Below are 21462 nucleotides of genomic sequence, written 5' to 3'. Positions count from 1 at the left end.
AGTGGTTGAGAGTCTGCCTGCCGATGCAGGGGACATGGGTTCGTTGCCCGGTCCGGGAAGATCCCACAAGCTGCGGAGCGGCTGGGCCCGTGAGCCATGGACGCTGAGCCTGCACGTCCGGAGCCTGTGCTCCGCAACGGGAGAGGCCACAACAGTGAGAGGCCTGCGTACCGCAAAAAAAAAAAAAAGAAAAGAAAAAGAAATACAGGCCTCTCTATTTGTAAAATCAGCAAAGTCTTCAAAATTTCAACTTGTTTTTAACTTGCTAATGGTATGACCTTGGAGATTTAAAAACATATTAAAAATTTTTACACTGAAAAGTTCATGTTACATTTCATTATTCTTAGAGATTCCACTGTTTCTTGCTGGTGATTTCATATCTTGGTTTCGAGTACTTATACAATTCCATTAACTTATAATAAAAATACAGCATAGGAGTTTTAAATTAAAAAACTTTTTAAAAATAGTATTTGCTTGTCATCAGTCATCTGAACTTTTTGTCTCCTCATAATTCCCTCCTGTATTGTCACTTGATGTTATTTGTATCTTCCAAAAGATTGGGATCCCACGTTTGGCATTGCTGAAAGTCATACATACAACCACCAAAGGTATCCTAAACGTATTTCTTCAAACAAATACTTGAGAAAACAGACAATGAAAAGAAGGTAGGATCTTTGAATTGGAGAAGAGATAAGATATTTCTGAGCTCATCTTTTGGGACTAAAACTTGCTCTCTGAAAGATCTGGTGGTTGATCATGGGGTCTCTGATCTAAAGTCTGAAAACTTGTCATAACTCAAGAGTATTCTAGATAACTGGTCTCACAAGGGAAATTAGGTAATGGGGCAATCAAGTTTGGACGCATTTCTAAGTCCATCTACTCAATAATATGAAATCTGCTAGAATTAGGCATTCCCCCTCAGCTCCCCTCTACATACTGGTATGTAATTATTTAGCCATAGACATATAGTCTGAGGACATCTACTGCCTCTAGTTACTAGTCCAGGCATTCAATATATGTTTGCTGAATGAAAAACTAAAAGTGACTGCATCTGATATAACTTTTCAAAGCTTTTCGTGATATCATTTTCAAAGCTCTGGAGTGCTGCAGTCTCTCTCTGGTTGCTGATACCGCACTTTCATTCTGGGAATCGCTTCTTCCTGCAAGGTCTTTAAACATCCCCTCACATCAGAGCTGCTGCTCGCCCATCTGTGTTACCTGGCTGCTCAGCTTGGCTGCCTTCTTGGCCATTTCAATGTCTGGACGCCCAAGCATGCTTAGCCCGTGGCTGCCTTCCTTACGGTGCTTGGCTCTGTACTCCACCTGCATCAAAGAAAACCAGAATGGGCACCACGTTCTAGGTGGCCAGTGACCACCAACTACTTGTTTGCAGTGACCACTTGGGACTGGGTGCCTTCTAAACACACCCTTACCTCGCTGGCCTGTTTGGCTGCCTGCGTGGCCTTCTTGATGTCTGGCCGATCGGCCACTGTTGTGTAATGCAGGTTTTCTTTAGCATCTTTTTTGTAAGCGACCTTTATTTGGAAAAAGAAAACATTTGCTCACTTGAGAGATACGCTATCTTTCTGAAAGGAACCTTTTATTAAAACCAAATCAACCCCACTACCGTATTTTTTAGACCACCAGATATAGAAATTAGGGTGACCACTCACTGGACCCAGCCCAGCATATACCGATGTGGGATCCACCAGCTCAAGTGGCCCCCCGAGAGTGAGAGGAGAAACTTACATTACTCTGCTTCTTGGCCACCTCCATAGCGTGTTTCACCTCTGGGGGCTCCAGCATGATGGAGTAGTTGGATTTTCCTTTCTCCTTGACAAACTTCTTCTTGTAATTTGTCTAAAAAGAGCCAGAATTACTTATGTGAGCAGAGGAAGCTAGGAACAGAATTGTTTTACTTGAAGAACTATGAGAAGATCTCGAGGAAAATCCGTGGCTCTCCATTTTGGTGTCATTTTGGAACTGGGGTCTCTGATATATACTCTAGTTCTTCCCTGTCATTTCTGTCCTGGAACCTGTCATTAAACCACACACCAATCTTTGGAGAACTGATGACAAGCAAATTAAACTCTTTCATTGACCATTTCTACCTTTTTAAAATAAATGGAACCACACAGGGCTCATAAAATATAATACCATGATTATTAAAGCATTATCCGTAAGGATGTAGTGGGCAGAGATTACTGAGATACAAAGAGGTGACTTTACTTCTCTAAAATTGTTCAGCAGTTTAAGGAGAGGGGAGATGATGGGAGAGGCTGATCTTTACCATCAATGCTCCCTCCCTTTATTACCACTAGGTTAGTGACATCTTATATTGCTAGATAATACATTCTATGGCCAAACCCACATCTGCCACAGTTGCCGTAATTGGAAAGCCAATAAATATTGAGTTGTCTTTTAAACCAGCGTTCAAAATTCACATATAGGTACTGATGGTAAGAGTGAAGTAACGCAAAGGAAAGTGTAAGCAAAAATGCCGCTTACAGTCTTTTGCTGGATTCTAAGGTAAAGTGCCACTGCTGCTGCCAAGAGTCCTGGGGCTGGTCACTTACATCACTGACGTTCCTGGTCACTTCCTTGACATGAACAGTGTCCCGGGTCTCCGGCAGTGTTGTGTATGAGCCCTGAGCCAAGTGCTTCTTCACATGCTGCTTGTACTTGTTCTGAGGGAAAGCACAGAGAGCTTGTTTAAATGCCTGCCTGGGGCATCAGCCCAAGACGGAAGGCAAGCCTGTGGGGTGCTGGAGGGTTACCTCGGACACCAGATTGCTGACTGTCTTTGCCAGGAGGATCTGAGGCGTATCGGGCACGGCATGGTAGCTTCCTCTTTCCTTGACATGTTTCTGTTTGTATTTCAGCTGCAGGGATGAAAAAAGCATTTCTTCAGCTCCTCTGACTCTCCTGCATATTTTTATTAAGCTCCCAAGTTACTAAATAGAGCTGGGAGAATAGCATCATTGACAGAGTAGAATCATTAAACTCAGTAAAAGACCTCATGTTTGGAAATCTTGGGAAATATCAAAAAAGGATTTTCTTTATCTCATGCAAGTTGAGGATTTAATAACAATCAGAATGAATCTTACGATGAATCTTTATACATACAGCGTTAGTTCACAGCACTTTTAAATATGTCATTGGACCCTCCCGCAAACCCTGGGAGGCATTATCATTCCTCCTTTCCAGATGAGGAAACACAGGAAGCATAGGAAGCGTATGACCCCACAGAAATGAATACGTTTCCTTATAGAGTCCAAACAGGCCTTCAGAGTCCCCACTGCGGCGTGTGGATTCTCCTGAGGTGCAGTATAGATCAGGAGCGGCCACCTGGCTGTAACAGCTTCCCACTGCTGCCGCTCTGCTCTGCCAAGTCACTGGTGTCGACGTGGGCAGCAGCCTCCTCTGTGCTGCGGGCCCCTGGGCACTGGGCTGCAGAAGACAGCCCTGAGTGAGGTTAGGCCTCTTGGAAGGGACTGAATACTTACATCACTTTCTATTATAGAATTCTTCAGGGCCAGCACCATGTCTTTATCATCAGTGACAGAAAGCTTGCAACCTTTGAGGAACTCCCGGTCCAGCTTGTATTCAAACTGTAAGAGAAGAAAGACAGAGGAAGATGGGAAAGGGTGACAGGCACAGGAGGAAGCCGGTATTTGGTTGAATTTGTAGGGAGTCCTCTTCTTAAGGGCACTATGGGGATTTGCTACCAGGATGGGGGCAGGGGCTTCCTGCTGGGCCCACTGAAAGCTGGGCTCCTCCTTTCCAGCCCCGAGGCCAGGATAAAGCCCTCCTGGCCCTCCCCTGCCTCCCTCAGGACTCTGAGCCGTTAGTGTTTGGGCCCAGCCATGGGAGACCAGGCTCTGTGGCCAGGTCTGCTTCCTGAGCTTGCCTTCCACACCCTACAACCCTCCTGTCCTTCTTGGATCTCAAATGAGCTAGGGTTAACACCTGTGACAGTGGTTATTATGAATAAAGATAAATTTTTCTGTCTCAGGTATGTCATGCAGTTCTGACTGCCTCTCTTATCTCACATCGCTTTGCTGTAGGGATGACTTGGCGGCCTGGATGAAGTCCGGTCGGTCAGGGGTCCATCTCCAGTGGGCTTTGTTGGCTTCATACTGCTTCTTGTAATCCAGCTGTTTTTAACAAGACAAAAACAAGTCACTTCATTCAGTGGCCTGAATTCACAACCACACATGTTGCACAGAGGGACTCATCTTGCATGTTAACATGTAACCAGTCATGGTTCTTTATGTAAGAGAGAGCCCCAAGTAAAATTTCTGTACAATGGATGCAACTAGTTGGCCACTCAAGTTGTCCTCTTGTGGGACCCTTTGGCCTCAAAATAGGGGCTAAAATTTTTAAAGGCTCCTGGCGAAACAATTCTTCAAACTCACTCTGCCAGTGCAGTCTAATCATTTTCAGAGTCAAGTACTTTTAATTTCTAACTAAATTCAGACTTTTTAAAAAAGTATTAAACATTTGCAGTATTTATTTCATTCCAGGCACTTTTCAAAGTGCTTTATATATATATATAGATATTAACTCATTTACTCTTTACCACAACTATATAAAATCAGCAGCTGAGGAACTGCCTAGAAGGGCTAAGTAAGCTGCCCAGGTGAGACAGCTAGTGAACAGTGGAGCTGGGTTTCAAACCTGGGCAGCCAGGCATCAGAGGTGCTTGTGGACTTGCTAGACTTGCATCTGAGCTGGAGAACTGGCTGCCTTGGGCTGAACCTGAGGCACAGAAGTGAGTGTCCTTGGGAAGAGCCCTCATCATGAGGCACATTTCTTTCCTTACTCTTTTTCTTTCTCCTTTTTTTGGTCAAGGTATAATTGGTATGCAATAAGATAAACATGTTTTATAAGTTAAAAAGTGATCCAACTTTTCCCCATTCTATTGTGAAAATTTTCAGATGCATGAGGAGTTGCATGAATCTTACAGAGAATACCCATACACCCAGCACCTAGATTCTACAACGTACATTTTACTGCATTTGCTTCGTCCCACATCAATCCTGCTACCCATCCCTCTGTCCATCCCCAGGACACCTGCACGATACCTGCCAGTCCCTAAGGGCATTTCAGTTTGCTGGCCCTAATAAATATAAGTTCTCTGTAGCACTAGTAGGCACTAGTTGGGTTTTACAATATTTCATTATATAACCATTTATATATATTTTAAGAAGTCGATACTCATTTAAATGCACAAAAATGTTTCTGTGGTTGAGGCTTTAAGATGCCCCATCACAAAGAAATGAGTCAGCGCAGGGAGATGTGAACAGGAGGAAGGTCTAGGCCAACTCCTGACAGCACCAAGCAGCTCAAGTGTTCTCTTTTTTTTTTTTTTCAGGAGAAGTAGGCTCTAGAGTTTGTGGCAGGAGAAGAACATGGAGACCGGAGACACTGTCGAAAATGTAACCTTCATTTCAGAATTAAATCCCCCATTTTTCAGCATCCTAACATGGAGGCTGAGGGGATATAACAACCGTGGGCCGTCCTTGCTCTTCCCCACTGTCCTCTGTAAGAACCATGGGCAGCATTTAGGGGTCAGTGTTATCACTCATGCTCTGGGGCCCAACCCTTGATCTGGACTCATTAGAACTCAATCACTTGAAAAGATGTCAAAAGAGGCCATGTGCCCTACAGAAGCTGATGAACCCCTCTTAGGCTTGGGGACGTTTCTGGAACTTACATTGGTGTTGACTTTGTAGGCATCCTTGGCTGCTTTGATATGAACAGCATCAGGCTCAATGGTACAGTTGGACTTAGTTCTCTGGTAAACTTCTTTGTATTTCAGCTGTGGGAGGAAACACAGGTCAATTTTTTTTTTTTACAGCAGCCCACAAGTATCTTAAAAAACAAGAAATTAAAACCATAATATAGTACATGATACTCCTTAAGACTGAATCGGTCTGTTGTGAAGAAGGGATGCAGCCGTGCAGCTATGTGACACGCACCATCCTGTCTCAGATCTTAAAACCAACTCCCCAGGACACATTGTGTATGTTCACCAGTGTCACCATAGAACTTATGTCCTCTGAGCTTGTGCTGAAAGGGGCAGCTGGACAGCTATCCATGTGTGTTTTCCTGTCCCCAAATCAGAAACTCCTGAGTTCAGGACATCTTGAAAACTGTTGATGGAAGAGAAGCCTTCCCCCATTGGCTCACCCAGATGGGAGATCAGGCTTGCCCTTCTTCCATGTCCCTACAGTTGTAGCTGCTATCATGTCGTGTTATAATTATTTATCTGTCTATTCTTTCCATTGAGCTGAATCCCTTGAGGGCAAAGATTGTGTATCATTCATCACCTCATTCCTAGCATCAGGCACTTAGGAACCCAATAAATATTTGATGAATGAATGAACTGATGGATGAATGCTGTCGTCACTACTGTCATTGCTAGAGCCATCGCTGGTAAGTTTGGGCATGTGTGGGTTTGAATGGGAGGGGGAGAAAAGGGAAGGTTTAGCCTCTTTGAGCCCAACTGGTCATATTTTCATGTCTAGCCTGGAATTTCTAGCTTCACCCACTTTTGCTCCTTTTAAATTTCAGGGCCCTGGGACTCCACCTGGGACTTCTCACTAGTTATTGGGGAAGGATCTTAGGTCTTACTGTGACTGAGTAAAACTGTTCTACGGAAGCCATAGTAGTGCTTACTAAACTTGCCTGGTCATAAAAATCACCATTTTCTGTGCTTCACCATAGATGTAGTAAATCAGTAGCTTTGGGGGACTGATTTGGAAATTCATATTTTTCATCAACATCTCAGGTTATTGTTACAATCAGAAATTTAGGGAAGTGGATATAGAATTGCTTCATCTTTCTACACTGAGAGGGAATGGGCTGCTCCACATAAGGGATCTACCTTATAGATGTTTATGAATACCCGACGTTTATGTCCAAAGTGTCAAAATTTATTTTAACATAAAAAATATAAAAAATGTTTTTTAAATGATTTATACATTTCTGCCTTCATAAACAGTGCACTGGTGTATTTAGCATTTTTCTTGGCAACTTAGAGTCAATAGTGTGAACCCATTTGTTTAGCTACCAAAGAATTCCTGAGCGCCAGCCTCAGTCAAGGCTTTGGGGTAGGGATTCCACAGTTGCCTTCATTATTCTTTATGGTGCCCATATAGCCATTAAAATATTTAATCTAAGGGCCTCCCTGGTGGCGCAGTGGTTGAGAGTCTGCCTGCCGATGCAGGGGACACGGGTTCGTGCCCCAGTCCAGGAAGATCCCACATGCCGCGGAGCGGCTGGGCCCGTGAGCCATGGCCACTGAGCCTGTGCGTCCGGAGCCTGTGCTCCGCAATGGGAGAGGCCACAACAGTGAGAGGCCCGTGTACCGGGAAAAAAAAAAAAAATATATATATATATATTTATATATATATTTATATTTATATATTTTTAACCAATATTATGATAGTTTTCCACCATAGAATCTAGCTATATATATGAAAATATATGAATATAATTTCTCCTCAAATTCAGAGTATTAGAACTTAATGGCTACCCTTTCCTCTTAGCCAAGACAAAACTTAGAGAGTATTAATAGAGTTTATGGCACACTACATTTTTCAGACTGGTCTGGAAGCTTCTACTCTAGCCTCTTAGAACCCATCCACTCTGCCGTGATACGGCCAAACCACATGGAAAGGCCACATACAGGGGCTCCTGTCTATACAATGGCTGAGCTCCCAGCCCAGCCGTGATCGGGCGCCAGCTCTGGGAGTGAGCCTTCCTGCCTGAGCTGTAGCGCGTGGGGTTGAGCATCCACTCAACTGTGCCCACTCAGCTCACAGAACTGTGAGCCAAAAAAGCATGACTCCTGTCTCAAACCACTACATTTAGAGTGATTGTTACACAGGAATAGATAAGTGGACCTGGGTTTGTTATAGCACATTACAAAGAGGCCAAAGTGAGAGGGGCTGCAAAGCCGTCCTAGTAACTTACATCACTGACTTCATCTTTGACCTTTTGGACATGCAGCAACATGGGGGTGTCGTGGATTGTGGTGTAGCCTCTGGGTCTGGCCTTGTTGTATTCCAACTTATACAGTATCTGAAGGAGATGAAAAGGCAGAAAGAGACAACTTTATGTATCTCAATTGACATTGCAACATAATGTAAACATATAAAGGCAACATTGTTGTTGTTGTCATTGAGTGTATATAAAGGAAAGAGAATTCCATAAACTCAACAGGTGCTTTCATGCTTTCTGCTAAGGCTCCAGTGCCTCTACAATGGGGTGTCTGCCAATTTGGTTGGAATAATTCTTTACTGTAAAAGAAGAGTCCTGAGCATAGTAGGACACTTATTGTCCCTGCCTCCCTCCCTCTAAATGGCAGTAGAATCTTCCAAACAGGGACTTCCCTGGTGGGGCAGTGGTTAACAATCTGCCTGCAAACGTAGGGGACACAGGTTCGATCCCTGGTCCAGGGAGATCCCACAAGCCCGCGCGCCACAACTACTGAGCCCATGTGCTGCAACTACTGAAGCCCGCGCACCTAGAGCCCGTGCTCCACAACAAGAGAAGCCACCGCAGTGAGAAGCCCACACACCATAACGAAGAGTAGCCCCCGCTCACTGCAACTAGAGAAAGCCCGGGCGCAGCAACAAAGACCTAATGCAGCCAAAAAAAAAAAAACTTTTCCAAACATTGTGGCCATCTAAAATGCCCCTCCACATTTGCAAGTGCCCCCGCAAGGCCAAAAATCCATTCAGTGTTTCTTGTACTTACATCACTAATTTGTTTGTTGACTTTTGTAGTACGTAGGTGTTCTGGAGTATCCACAACTGAGGTAAACTTGTCCTTTGTTTTTTCATAATTTTTCCTGTACTTGATCTAAATTGTAGAGGAGAAGAACAAGTTAACTTGAAGTAGGAGAGAGGGCTTTCAGGGACTCTAGTTTTCCTCTTGAGAGTCCCACGGCAAAGAGTAGGATTGTTATATAAGCCATAGGTGTGCGGGATGATGCCATGCTTTCTTAACTGGAAATGTTTATATAAATCTGTATTTGATAGCAATAGTGTAATAGAGTGAGCAAATAATAATAATAATAAATATTTTCCATATAATTTATCCACGTGGAAACTGAGGCCCAGAGAGGTTAAGAGTATGAGCTAAGGGCAAATATAGAGTGAATCTCAGAGCCAGGACTAGACCCATGCTCTCTGGACTCTGGCAAGTAATGATTCGCTCACATTATGCTACATCGAATATATATGATCTCTTAAGTATGTTTCCATATCAAAGATGGAACAGATAAAAAAATGAATATATACACTTTGAAGTAGTTATTTTTAAAGACATTCATTTTTGAAATTTTCAAGTCATGATTTTTTTTTTTCATGCACATAAGCGGTTTCAAGCAGCACAGACAGAGAGCACAGCAAAATTCCATGCACAACTATCTGATGATCATATCGGGACCAAGGTGAAAGTTCAGGCAAACAGAATGTTCATAGGAAGACCTCATCCTCCTCATTTTATGTGTTGATCTGATGTCAAACTAAAGTGATAAAACAAGTTGCTAATACAAAAGCCTGATTAAAAACTTTCTTTGCGTGTGGGAACAATGGCCTTTTATTAACATCGTATCTGGTAGTTAAGCAATTATCAATGTCTCTTGCTGCTTCAAATTTACCTTCCAGCGTATGACGGGAAGGTGGTGGTGTGTGCTTCAGTTGACCTTGTAGGAAGGCAAGGTGATCAGCAGTGCTGTTAACAAGGGTGTGTGAGGACTGATGTGCTGGAAATAACCTAGCAAATTCAGCATCAAACTCAAGAGGGGCCATGAATATGCACAATATTCAAAGAGCTGCGCTGTCATCCTCATCTCTCCAAAATGGTACAGTGTAGTCATTATTGAGCAATGGACACATTAGATGAAAACATTAAATAGTCACATCTTTTAAATACTGTCAAATTTACTTAACATCCTCAATCTCTAAGAAATCTACTTCTTTGGGGCAAATATTGAAAAACATAAAGTTACACCAATTTGGAAAAGTTTGAAAAACTTTGAAATAGTCTCAGTTAATATTACTTGGAATTCCAAAAGTGTCAGAAGACCTACAGATGTTGGCTGCTACAGCACCACACTTGGCCACATCCAGAGTTCATTTACAGGCAGTGAATATTTATGCAGCTTTGTCATGTGAAACCAGCTTGGTCAGGGGGCCACGGAAGGAAATCAGGGGAAGCCTAGAAGTGAATGCCCCAAGGCTTCTAAATCTCTTCTTCGCATCACGTCAGACATTACCTGGCTCCACATGTGTGTGTTGTAGAGGGCAGTCAACATATCTGGGCGCAGAATTTCATTACATCCTTGTTTCAGAAGCATCTTGGCACTAGATTTATATTTTCTCTGTTCATGCAAAGAGCGGTGAAGCACAAAAGAGACTTGTGAAGACGGAAAAGAACATAGCTCTATATCCTGATCACCTCTGAGTGAAGAGATGTAGGCACACACACTTTGTGCTCTCACGTGTATGTGTGGGTGAAGACAACCAAATGCATTAAAATGCCAAGCAGGGTGACGTGATATTTGCAGTTGACCATCCACAGCCCTTGTGAATGGGGAATAATAGAGCCAGTCCCACCAAAATTGCCTTATAGAAAAGGTGACATCATTGAAATAGGAAAACACAGTAAGGAGTTCTGTCTTCTTTCCCTCCGTTAATTTGTTTCTTTGTTTCTGCGTTTGCACCTTAATTCGCACTTTACAACTGCAGTTTACACACAGGCCCTCCTGAAGGATGAAGGGTGTGAGGACCCAGCTGTGCATCTCATGTTCACCACAGCACACGTGAGGACACAGAGCATGGACTGGCACACTCAAAGAGCTCGTGGGCTCTTTGGGTGGCTAGACAGATAATTTGGAACAGAACATCCCAATATCATAGGCAGAACCTATGACATCCTTGCAGCAGACGGGACGACATCTCATGAGAAACTTGGAGCACAGTCCTGCTTGGCCGTCCAGGCGGCCCCATCACAGTACCTGACTGATCTGGTCGCCTGCGATCTTAGCCAGCAGATGTCTAGGCTCATCGACTACCAGGTGGTATTTATCTTTCCGCTGCTCATAATCAGCTCTGTATTTTTTCTGCTCAAACATCATATCAAATTATAGCAAGAGTACAACAACTTCAAGGCTATACACAAATGTCCCAAGATACTTCAGAGAGCCAGAAAAATGTCCTTTCTAGAGGTGGGCTCCCAAATTATTCAGGGTAATGAAAATAGGGAGGTGAACAGAATTAAGCAAAAGAAGATAGCCTGGAGAAGGCTGGGGCTTGGACTAGATTAGTTATAACATCAAAATTGAAATACCTTGTACCTAAACATGTTCCATCTTTACATATGATGTCATTAGCAACGTTAAGTTTTATGACATCTTAAATTGTATTTAAAATAAGGCACTGACAAGCTACAGGTTTACTACTTTAGGCTGTGAGAGTCAAAAGGTATATTCATGGACACATTTTAATATGCTAGTTAATTTATTTGATTATAAAAGAGACCTGGAAATCCTTCGTGAATTAGAAAAATAGAAACAAAATATATCAAGACTGTCTTCCTAGGAACCTACCAACAGTAATTCTTCAGAGTCATCCCACCTGGAAATCTACTGAAAATAAACTAAATCAAATTTATAAACAACAAAAGAGTTATATATTGAAATAAATACACCATTGGCTACATTTTCATCTTCTGACACATTTTACTAATTTTCTAACTTTGTTTTTGAATTTATGTAAATCTGTGGAAAATACAAAGATAGGAAATTAAATGTAAAAACCTTCCATCCATACATTAATTCATAGCTTGCTTCTTTCATCATTTTAAGCTAAATTTACCTTAAACTATTGCAAAGACAGTTCCAGGAAAAACTGGGTAGAAGGTAAAGGAATATTCTGAGTGCAAATGGACACTTCTCTGCACCAACGTATGAGTCACAATGGCAATACATTTGAAGGCGTGAATCACAACTACCCCCTTAGGGCTGCCATTTCTGTGCCCTGGTAAGGGATACTAAGTTAACTTTGAACTTCTGGGTCTTCCAACTCTACACAGAATCCTATACCCTCCCTGTTGAAGGGAGTTCAGCTGACAGTCAACAAAATCCTTTACCTCTTTGCTCTTGTCACCCAAAGGGCTGTGCTGCCCTGTGCTAGTGCGAGCAGAGGCTGTGCTGGCTGTGGGGACCTCACTCCACTCTGGACAGCCCCTTCCTTTGTTCTTATTCATGCTTTTGGCAGAGCTCATCAGATAGTGGTATTATAAGAGCCTTCCCAATGCGTAATCTTGAATCAACACTAAAATGGCTTTCCTGTCATTTTAGGTATTGGGTTTTAATCAAACGCCATTTCGCCATTTATAGACTTCTTAAGGGACGCTAATAGGCTCAATTGGATCAGGTCATACATACCTCATTCATCAACTGAGTTGCAAACTTGAAATGCCTGTTGATTGGACAATCAGCAACATACTTGAAATCTGACTTCGTCCTTTCAAATACCTCTTTATACTTATACTAGAGAAAATAGAACATGGTTACTTGATAGCATCTGTGATTATCTTAAGAATGAGATATGCCATTTATTGTATACAATTGTGATTAAGTCATTCATAGAGATAAAAAGTAATTACTGAACACACTCTGGCTCCCAAGGCAATGAAGGGTATACCCACCTCAATGTCTTAAAAACTAGCCCCCAAATACATACTTTCATTGAATGGATGTCAAATAGATCTATATTCCATATTGGACAAAAACCCAAATCAGTTTCTTCTTTGTTTCAATACTTATAGTGATTATTATTTTACTTTGAAGGTATTTCCATGTGCCCTCGAAGGCAGTTTTTAGTCCGTTAATTAGAAGTAGTTTTCCAGTAATGAATCAGATAATCATAATCTTTTAGAGCAGGGGTATGCTAGCATCTAGACCACTACCTGTTTTTAAATAGCCCCATGAACTAAGAAAAAACTTTTTTATATAGTACTAAGGGATTGTAACAAAGAATATGTGACAGAATGAATGTGATCCACAAAGGGTAAATTATTTACTATCTGGAACCTTTCAGAAAAGTTTGCTGACTTCTATTTTAGAACTCAAAGGAAGCTAATCCAACTGCTTTACTTTGTAAGTAGGAAAATGAGGCCACAAAAACAAAGTTATTTGCTTCAAGTCACACGTCAAGTTTGTAGATTAAAATAATCTCACTTTCTATTTGCCTCCATATCAAATCACCCAGAGACATATTAGGAAATTCTGGAAGAGCCATGAGGAGTTGTACTGAGATGGCCTTTTATCAAATTCAAATGAGTGATGTAAATAAATGATTACTATTGTCAATGAGGCCAATACTAAAATAATTCCTGAGTAGAGTGAATAATGTAGTATATACTCCAACTTTAGAGTCTAGAAGCAAGGATAGGGATGGAAATATGAGAAGCTGTTTCCTCAGTACTAATTCTCTCTGTGGGCACTGGAGTACATTTCATGGATATGGTCGTTACCCTTGAGTAGATATATACCTTGCTGTAGAGAGTCTTGTTCTTTTCAGCCAGAGTGAAGTCGGGGGTATCAAAGGCATAGCAACCAATGCCTTTAAGCCAGGTCAAATCTTCTTTATATTTTACCTGGGAGAAGAATATCACCAAAGAGTTTTAAGTACCTATCTCCAAATAGCAGTAGGTTAGGATCGATACAAGTAGAACAAACAGAAGGTCTGACCACTAAGGTATATAGAATAATAAAGTATTGAAATAATTATTTAAGAGACATTTCCAATAATACTGATTTCTGCTCACTTTATGGTGTACTGTATTGCACATGGAATTTTTCATTTTAATACCAAGTAAAGCAATTCAAATTTAACAGGCATACTTGCCTAGAGAGTACATCATTAGCTCCGCAGCTGTATTTTCATATAAAGAGCTGAAATTTCTTTCTAAATGAGCATTGTCATGTGTCTTAATTGCTTAATTGTCCTGAAGTTGTCTCTTCAGTTGCTCAAAAATAGGTTATCATTTACATGAAATATATCGCTTCCAGTCATGTATTATGATGTAACACATTTAGAAGAAAAATAAGGTTTATAAATTTGAATATATTTTTCTGTCTCCTGAGTTGAAGCTCACTTATTTAGCAATGAGCTTTATGACTTAAACATCCATACACAAGAGCTAAAATTTAGTCAAGTGTTTGATCAGTTTTTATGCAGTGTTTGATTTCGTTGTCACGTGGACATATTAAGTCATATGTAAAAATAGAAGATTTCAAGACTCACATCACTGACTGCATCAGTGACTGCTCGATGGTGGAAATGCTCAGGGTGATCAGGGATGGACCTCCAGATTCCCAGCTGGCTCATGTAGTTCTCCTTGTATTTTATCTGTGGTAAAAGCACAAAGGCGGCTTTAACATCTTACCCAAATTTAATGTAAAAAAGTCCATTTGTCTCCAGAGAGTTTTAGGAAAGGGAGGATACTCTTAAAAATTATGGTGGGTTACTGAGCCCAACACAAGTAGAAATATATAGGGGCGTACTTTACTGATGTGGTCTGTGACTTTGCGATGATAAACGATGTCTAGAGCATCCTTCACAGTGTGGTATTTCCCTTTGGTCTTTTGAAATGTTTCTTTATAGCGTAGCTGGAAAGAGGAAAAGCACATGGATTATAAAGAACTCCCAAGTTAAATAACTAAGCTCTTTTAACCCTGAACTCTCCTGAGTCTTATCTCTTAAGTTTTCCCTTGAATAAATTTGGGAGAGATTAAAAACCTCTTTCACATCCTGGAAGAGAAAAAGGACACGCGGAGAAAACAAAAGAAATCTGCATAAAGTGTGGAGTTTAGTTAATAATAATGTAACAATATTGATTTGTGACAAATGTCCCATGGTATTGTAGGGTGGTAACAACAAGGGAAACTGGGTATAGGCTATAATGGGAACTCTCTGTACTATCGCTGCAACTTTCCTGTAAATCTAAAACTACTTAAAATAAAAAGTTTATTTAAACGTAAAACAAGCAGACAAAAAGCTCATTGGGGAGGAGAAGAAAAAAAAAAGAAGCATAACTTTGTTGAACCCAAGATATACTAATGTATGTGGAAAAAGGAGAAAGATTTAGTTTCTAACTCCTGGTATTAAAAGCCTTTTCCATGGAGCAGTCCTAAAATTTTATTCCATTTCAATCTTTATCTTTGTGGTATTTCAAAGGTCAACAGCTCTGACTTTAACCTAAGAATATCATAGAAGTTTCATCTCATCTACACAAAATGAGTACTTCTCTGAGCACTCTGTTTTCAATCTCGAACGAATCTTTTCTTTTTGGGTAGCTGAGCAAACACATAGTGAAGGAGGCCTTTAACTTTGTTTTTCAGATGGGTAATCTAAGATCCTTTAGCTCTACTTGTGGAGATAGCCACGGTAGATAGGCTAAATTTAATGCCACATACCAGCTGGACTATTTCAAAGGTTAGAGTTACCAGTATTGGTACTGACAAAGCCCTGGGGATAGGGCTGTCCAGTGGCACATAATGAGCTCCAGGGGGCAATTTCACTGTGTGGACATCCCTGAGAAGTGGTGATGCAGAGCAAGCTTGGTTCAGATTAATATTCAACAGTAACCTTGAAGTGATAAAGATGGGGTTGTCACAAGAAGACAAAAACTATCCTAGCAAATAGATTTTTGAGGGTAGCATATAATTTTTTCAGCTTATATTTTAAGCAAACCGACATGGTCTTCTTCCAACTAGCAGACTCCTTTTAGCTGCAACTGAAAATTTCTGACAAAATTACAGAACTAAGATATTGTTCCAATTTGCTGTACACTTTCACAATTCTGCTTAGGGATTACTGTAACCACTTAAGATGCTTGAAATCCTAGAGCTATGTTGCTAAATTGAGGGTGAGGGGGTTGCTTGAGCTTTTGGCTGGGTTAAGTCCCAACCAGTCCTCCAGAGATCCTGGTTCTGGTAATAGGTGCAATGCATTCATAATTGGGCTCTGGGACACAAAACTGGTAAGGACTGGCCACCTAACCGGGTTGATTCATTTCATATCTTCATTAACAGATAATCTCATTACTGTTGAAAGGCACTCTGTCCTTGATCATGTGGTATGGGAAATGAAAGTCTGTTCCTGTGAATTCTCACAAACATGTCATTCACATGATTTAGGCGATCAAGAGGAGGAACAAACATTTTCTGAGTGTCAACTAAGAGCCCTGCACTGTGCTAGAAACGTGTATCTGTTATCTTGTTTAGTCTAATTTAATTATCACAATTCTTATCCTCATTTCACATATAAGAAAAGAGACTCAGAAGAATTAGGTAAATTATATGGAGTCATACAGCAGGCAAATCACAGCATCAGGATTTGAAACCGTGTTTGGCTGTTTCCAAGAACAACATTTTATGGATAAGCAACATCAAGTATCCCTAGGAAATGCCACCAAAGAATTAGAAGAAAGTGTCATATTTTTGCTTGGAAGAGCAATGAGAAAAGCAGTAGGTTTTCAGCATCTCTCAGCCTTATTCTTAGCGATTTTGCCAAATGGTATTGTTTGTGCCTGTTTGTTTGGCTTTTGTGTTTTTGTTTCTTTCCTGATCTGTACTGTGGGCCAGGACTTTGAATTACGGATATGACTGTAATATCTTATGCTTCTTAGGCGTTTCCACTTCAGCTGCCCCATCACAATGAAGAAAGAAGGGAGGGATGCATACATCACTGGCATTCCAGTAAGCCTTCTTGGCTCTGATGAGGATTGGCGTATCTGGAACTGGAGTGTACTTGTCCTTCATCTTTTCGTATTGAATTTTGTACTTTTTCTAAGAAATAAAGATGGAAGAGAGAGAAATTTAAGTTCAAGTGTTTTCATCCCTCCCAATTCACAACCATGGAACAGATCCAGCCTAGGGACACACCGGATCATGCTCGTTAAGAGAATAGCTCTGCCTTCTGTTTCTTGATGCTGTTGAGCACAACTTCTAGAAATGAGCTCTCTGATCAGAGGCAGCAGGTGAAGGTTTTTTTTTAATTAATTAAATTTATTTATTTATTTTTATCTTGGCCACGCTGCATATCTTATGGGATCTCAGTTCATCACCAGGGATTGAACCCAGGACATGGCAGTGAACGAATCCTAACCACTAGACCACCAGGGAACTCCCAAGCAGGTGAAGGTTTTAGCAAAGGATTTGTTTCTTTAGCTCAGTGCCTGGGTGCCGAATTCCCAACTCACCTCACTGACCATGTCCTTCACGTCTTTAGCATGCTTCAAGGCTGTGGTCTGGTTTCCAGCATGATGATGTGGCCTCTCTTTGGTGGCAAGTTCAACATACAGATACTGAATGATAATAGGCACAACGTTATAAATCAACTATACGCCAATAAAAATTAAAAACAAAGAATAGGGATCAGATGTTACAGAGATAAAATACCCCTTATTTAGTATTCAGTCCTCTTTACTCATTTCTAACCCTAAGATGGGAGGGCAGTGTCTACTTGTTATTGTCCTGATTTTTTGTTGTTGTTATGTGTGTTTCTGTTTATTTGTTTCTCCCTCTGTCTCACATTAGGAAACACATATACGCGCTCCAGTCATCTAACATTCCTGCTGCTGAGTGTGGTCTAGTCTAAATCCACGTGATAAAAAATGCTGATAGAAGAATGAGAGGAATTCTGATAGTCTTCAACATGTTTTTTTTTCATTTTTGCCTGAATGCATGAATTGTGGTTTCATTTATCTGTGGACAAAATATAGGTCCTATGGAATGAATTAAAAAATTTATTTTCACCACCTGGAATCCACAGACCACTCATCCAATGACTAAAGTTGTATAGACCTTAGAAGACAAGGCATTACCTGCTCATGTAAAACATACCATAGTGAAGACGGCCCCAAAGAAAGCAGCTTCCTGAAGTTAAAGAGCATGAGGCTGCACCAGGACGACCAGGTGTGAGGGTCTGCTACTGACGGGAGTGGTCAGCCACACAGAACCACCCCCTGGGGCAGGTTTATGAATCTTCATGTGTGAATGTTACCTGACTCTGAAGCTTCTGCCCTCGCTTGGCTCTTGTAAGATCAGGAGTATCAGGAACTGAAGTGAAGATTGACTTCTGCTTCTTGCCTGCAGCTCTGTACACCAGCTGGACATAAAACAGTCATAACCATCATTTCTGCTTCATGGACACATTCTATGCTCTGCAGATGCCTTTATTGCTTACTTCAGAGAAAAAGCAGGGCCTCTCCCACTGCAGCAATCTCAGTTTCCATCCAATAAACCAATACATTTTTTTTAACCTCCTTAGCCTTCCTTTTCTTTTTTTCCTTGTATCAAAATTAGAGACATTCTGCAGCCTGTCCGAGTTCCAAGCCACCTGCTGTGTTCTTGTTCCCTTCTCACCTGTCCCTTCTAGGACCCTGTTCTGGCAGTTACCCTCAACCTTCCCGATGTGCCAGCCCTCTCCCTTCTTCTGCAAACAGACCCAAGTCCCTCCCTTCATTAAGCCTTTTCCAAGTTCTGCCAATGGCCTTTTTCCTTTCTTTCACAACCAAGCAAACTATGTGTTTTGCCTTTTTCTCTCTTTTGATTAATTTCACAAGGCAATAGTTTGGCTTCCACCCAACCACTCCAATGAAGTGAATTGCATTAAGACTACCACAAACAATTACAATTGCTACATCCTAGAATGCTTTTCCGCAGCAACTGTAACTGCTCAGCAATTTCATTCCTGAACTCTGTTCTCTGCCTTCCATTCCCCCATTCTCCCCTAGGGGGCCTCCCATCTTTCTAGGCACTCCTCAGCTTCCTTCTATGGTTCTGCACTCCCCCAAAGGCTGCTATTAGCTAGAGTTAAGGGTTGGCTCCTTTTACCCTATACATTCTCCTTGGGTAACATCATCTCTACCCAGGACCTCAACCATCAATTTGAGGTTGATGGTTTTCAAATTTTGTTAAATGGTTCCTTGATATCCTAGTCATGCAGGCCAGAAACTTGGGGAGTCATCCTAGACCCCTTCTCCCTCATTCCCACATCAAAATGGTCATGAATCCTGGGCTCCTAACTTTGTGATACTCCTTAAATCTGACCTTCTTCTCCTTTCCCACTGCCATGGCCCTAGTTCAGCTTCCTGTATTGTTTCTTTCTACATATCCTTAAGAGCCTCTAAACCACCTTCCCAAATCCTCTATTGGACACTTCACATGGCTTACCCATCTTTCACAAGCCCAAGAAAGAGATTTTCTTAGAGTTCAGATCCAATTAGATGTTAATGCTCAGATCTATCCTGCTCAGAAATAATTCATCAATGACTTTTCATCAAGTCCAAGATCATTAATATATCACCCACGAGTCTTCATAACCTGTCTTCTTCTATCCCATGTCTCCAGTCTCATTTCCCAACAGTCTTCCACACTCCCCATGTGATATTTGAAACTAGTCCCAGTTTCTAGAACTCATTATGGCCAATTTCCCATACTGTGCCTTCTACCTAGAATTTTCTTCCCACTCTTATCTGCCTGGAGAACTCCTGGAGACCATACTGTCTTGATCATTCCTATAGGATACCATTTATCATATTGATGTCTGTTTCTTCCCAGAGATTATGAGTCCATAGAATGCAGTTTTATCATTCTTTTATCACCTCATATTTAGATAGAAGATCTGAAAAACAGTAGTCCTCTAGTAAATATCGAGGATATTTAATATAATGAGGTGAACGAGAAAGTCTAAATGGATAACAAATAAATCCTAATCATGGATAAAAATGCTGGTTGAACAGATAAAATGTAGGAAATAAATAATATGTATATACACATGTATGTACGTGTCCATTTCTTTACATCTAAATTATATACAAGTGCAAGTTGAAACAAAATATAGCTCATCTGCTTAGGGCTGTTTTTGGTGTTACCAATGAAAGACAGGAGATAAACAAAACAGAAATTTACTGTTTCTCCCAGGCTAAATTTTTGAACAAATCAAATCGACAAAATCATAGAATTTTATGGCTAAAAGAAGCCCAAATCATTACCTAGTCCAATTCTCTAGCTCAGGAAATTAGGGTGTTAAAGTTGTGAATTAGAAAAAGTCACACAACAAATTGGAAGTAATTCTGGAACTAAGACCCACCTCTCCCATGCCATTTCTACGATTCCCTTTGAAGTGTATTTCCCCTGTACTTAGGTATGCATTGTTTATACTCCTTGGGACAACATCTCTGCTTCCTAGTCCTACAGATATATATGTGTCAAGAATCTGCACAATTTAAAGACAAATCAAAAGTCAATAACTTGAACTTTTGGCCATCAAACTTTTTACTAAGCCAGTGTTTCCCAAACTCACCTGATCCTAAAACCCCCTTAGTAAGAACAGATTTGCAGGCTCTACCCCAGTCCTTCTGAATCCAGGGTAGTAGCTCAAATCGGTATTTTCTCAAGCTCAGGTCATTCTACAGTGAGGCAAGTGTGAGAGAAATTGTACTACTAAACAATATCTATTTTTCTTCCTCAATGTTGTTGCATAACATGCACAAAATCCCAACAGGAATTGGGAAGAAGAGAAATTAAAGTTTTAGATAATTCTGAACCCAGACAGCTGAGAGAAGTAAAGGTATTTCCAAAGATGCCAATAAGCACTTTAAGTTACCAAACAATTTTTAATTAGTTAATTATTGGCTGGAGGAGAGATGTGATATTTTAAAGCAGTGGTTTCCAACACTGCCTGAATATTAGAATTACCTGTGAGGCAGCTAAAAATATGCAGATGTCCAGACAGAGAGAATCTAGTGTGGGGCTTGAGGTTGGAGCCCACTCAAGGGTAGTTTTAAAATATTTCAGAGATGATTCTGATACTTAGCCAGCATGGAGAGGCACCTTTACTGAGAAGAAACCCCACACTCATTCCTATCTGAGTGCTAGCACTGGTTGAAATAACAGAGGGAAGTGCTCAGGAAAGCAAATGTGCTCAATGTAGCATTTGTAAGAGCTGAAGAATGAATCATCCTCTGCCCTGGCTCACTCCAAGCGCAGGAGGCTGCACATCCTCTCCACTGAGGACAACGCTTGATTTGCCAAGGCTTCTTTAGGTCTAAGGACATAAGTGATCCCTAAACAGCAGCCATCAGAGTTATTAAGCATGGGGAGTCAATGAGGTGGCCTGACAGCTTTATGGAGTCCGATAAACGAGGTCACAAAACAAACTGAGTTGAATGAGAATGGCCCACTGACCTCTAATAGAAGCAACCATTTACATTTGCGGGATGCCCTTACCTTTAGATAACACATTTTGTCCTTGGCAAACACGGACATCTGTTATGGCGCTATAGGATACACATCTAAATAAGATGGGGGGCCAACCCTCAAGGGACCAACATAGGTGAGAGGATCAGATCTATGCACAACTAATGGCA

At 41.1% G+C, this 21462-nt stretch overlaps 1 protein-coding gene across 1 annotated transcript in view; it reads right to left on the bottom strand.

Annotated features, from left to right (window-relative positions):
* The window catches only part of NEB (nebulin), a 274918-nt gene that overhangs the window by 31641 nt on the left and 221815 nt on the right, over positions 1–21462 (bottom strand). Inside the window, exons 125-142 of the mRNA XM_060016820.1 lie at positions 18093–18197; positions 17290–17394; positions 16772–16876; positions 14591–14695; positions 14331–14435; positions 13576–13680; positions 12467–12571; positions 10295–10399; positions 8770–8874; positions 7984–8091; positions 5720–5824; positions 4053–4157; positions 3507–3611; positions 2778–2882; positions 2577–2687; positions 1750–1860; positions 1434–1535; positions 1219–1323 (exon numbers count right to left, since the gene is read on the bottom strand). Of these exons, the coding sequence (XP_059872803.1) occupies positions 1219–1323; positions 1434–1535; positions 1750–1860; positions 2577–2687; positions 2778–2882; positions 3507–3611; positions 4053–4157; positions 5720–5824; positions 7984–8091; positions 8770–8874; positions 10295–10399; positions 12467–12571; positions 13576–13680; positions 14331–14435; positions 14591–14695; positions 16772–16876; positions 17290–17394; positions 18093–18197 (1902 nt within the window). The remainder of the gene's footprint in view (positions 1–1218; positions 1324–1433; positions 1536–1749; positions 1861–2576; positions 2688–2777; positions 2883–3506; positions 3612–4052; positions 4158–5719; positions 5825–7983; positions 8092–8769; positions 8875–10294; positions 10400–12466; positions 12572–13575; positions 13681–14330; positions 14436–14590; positions 14696–16771; positions 16877–17289; positions 17395–18092; positions 18198–21462) is intronic.

The sequence above is a fragment of the Delphinus delphis genome, chromosome 7 (assembly GCF_949987515.2).
Source record: "Delphinus delphis chromosome 7, mDelDel1.2, whole genome shotgun sequence".
Classification (NCBI taxonomy): domain Eukaryota; kingdom Metazoa; phylum Chordata; class Mammalia; order Artiodactyla; family Delphinidae; genus Delphinus; species Delphinus delphis.
This window is presented reverse-complemented; position numbering and strand designations above follow the sequence as displayed.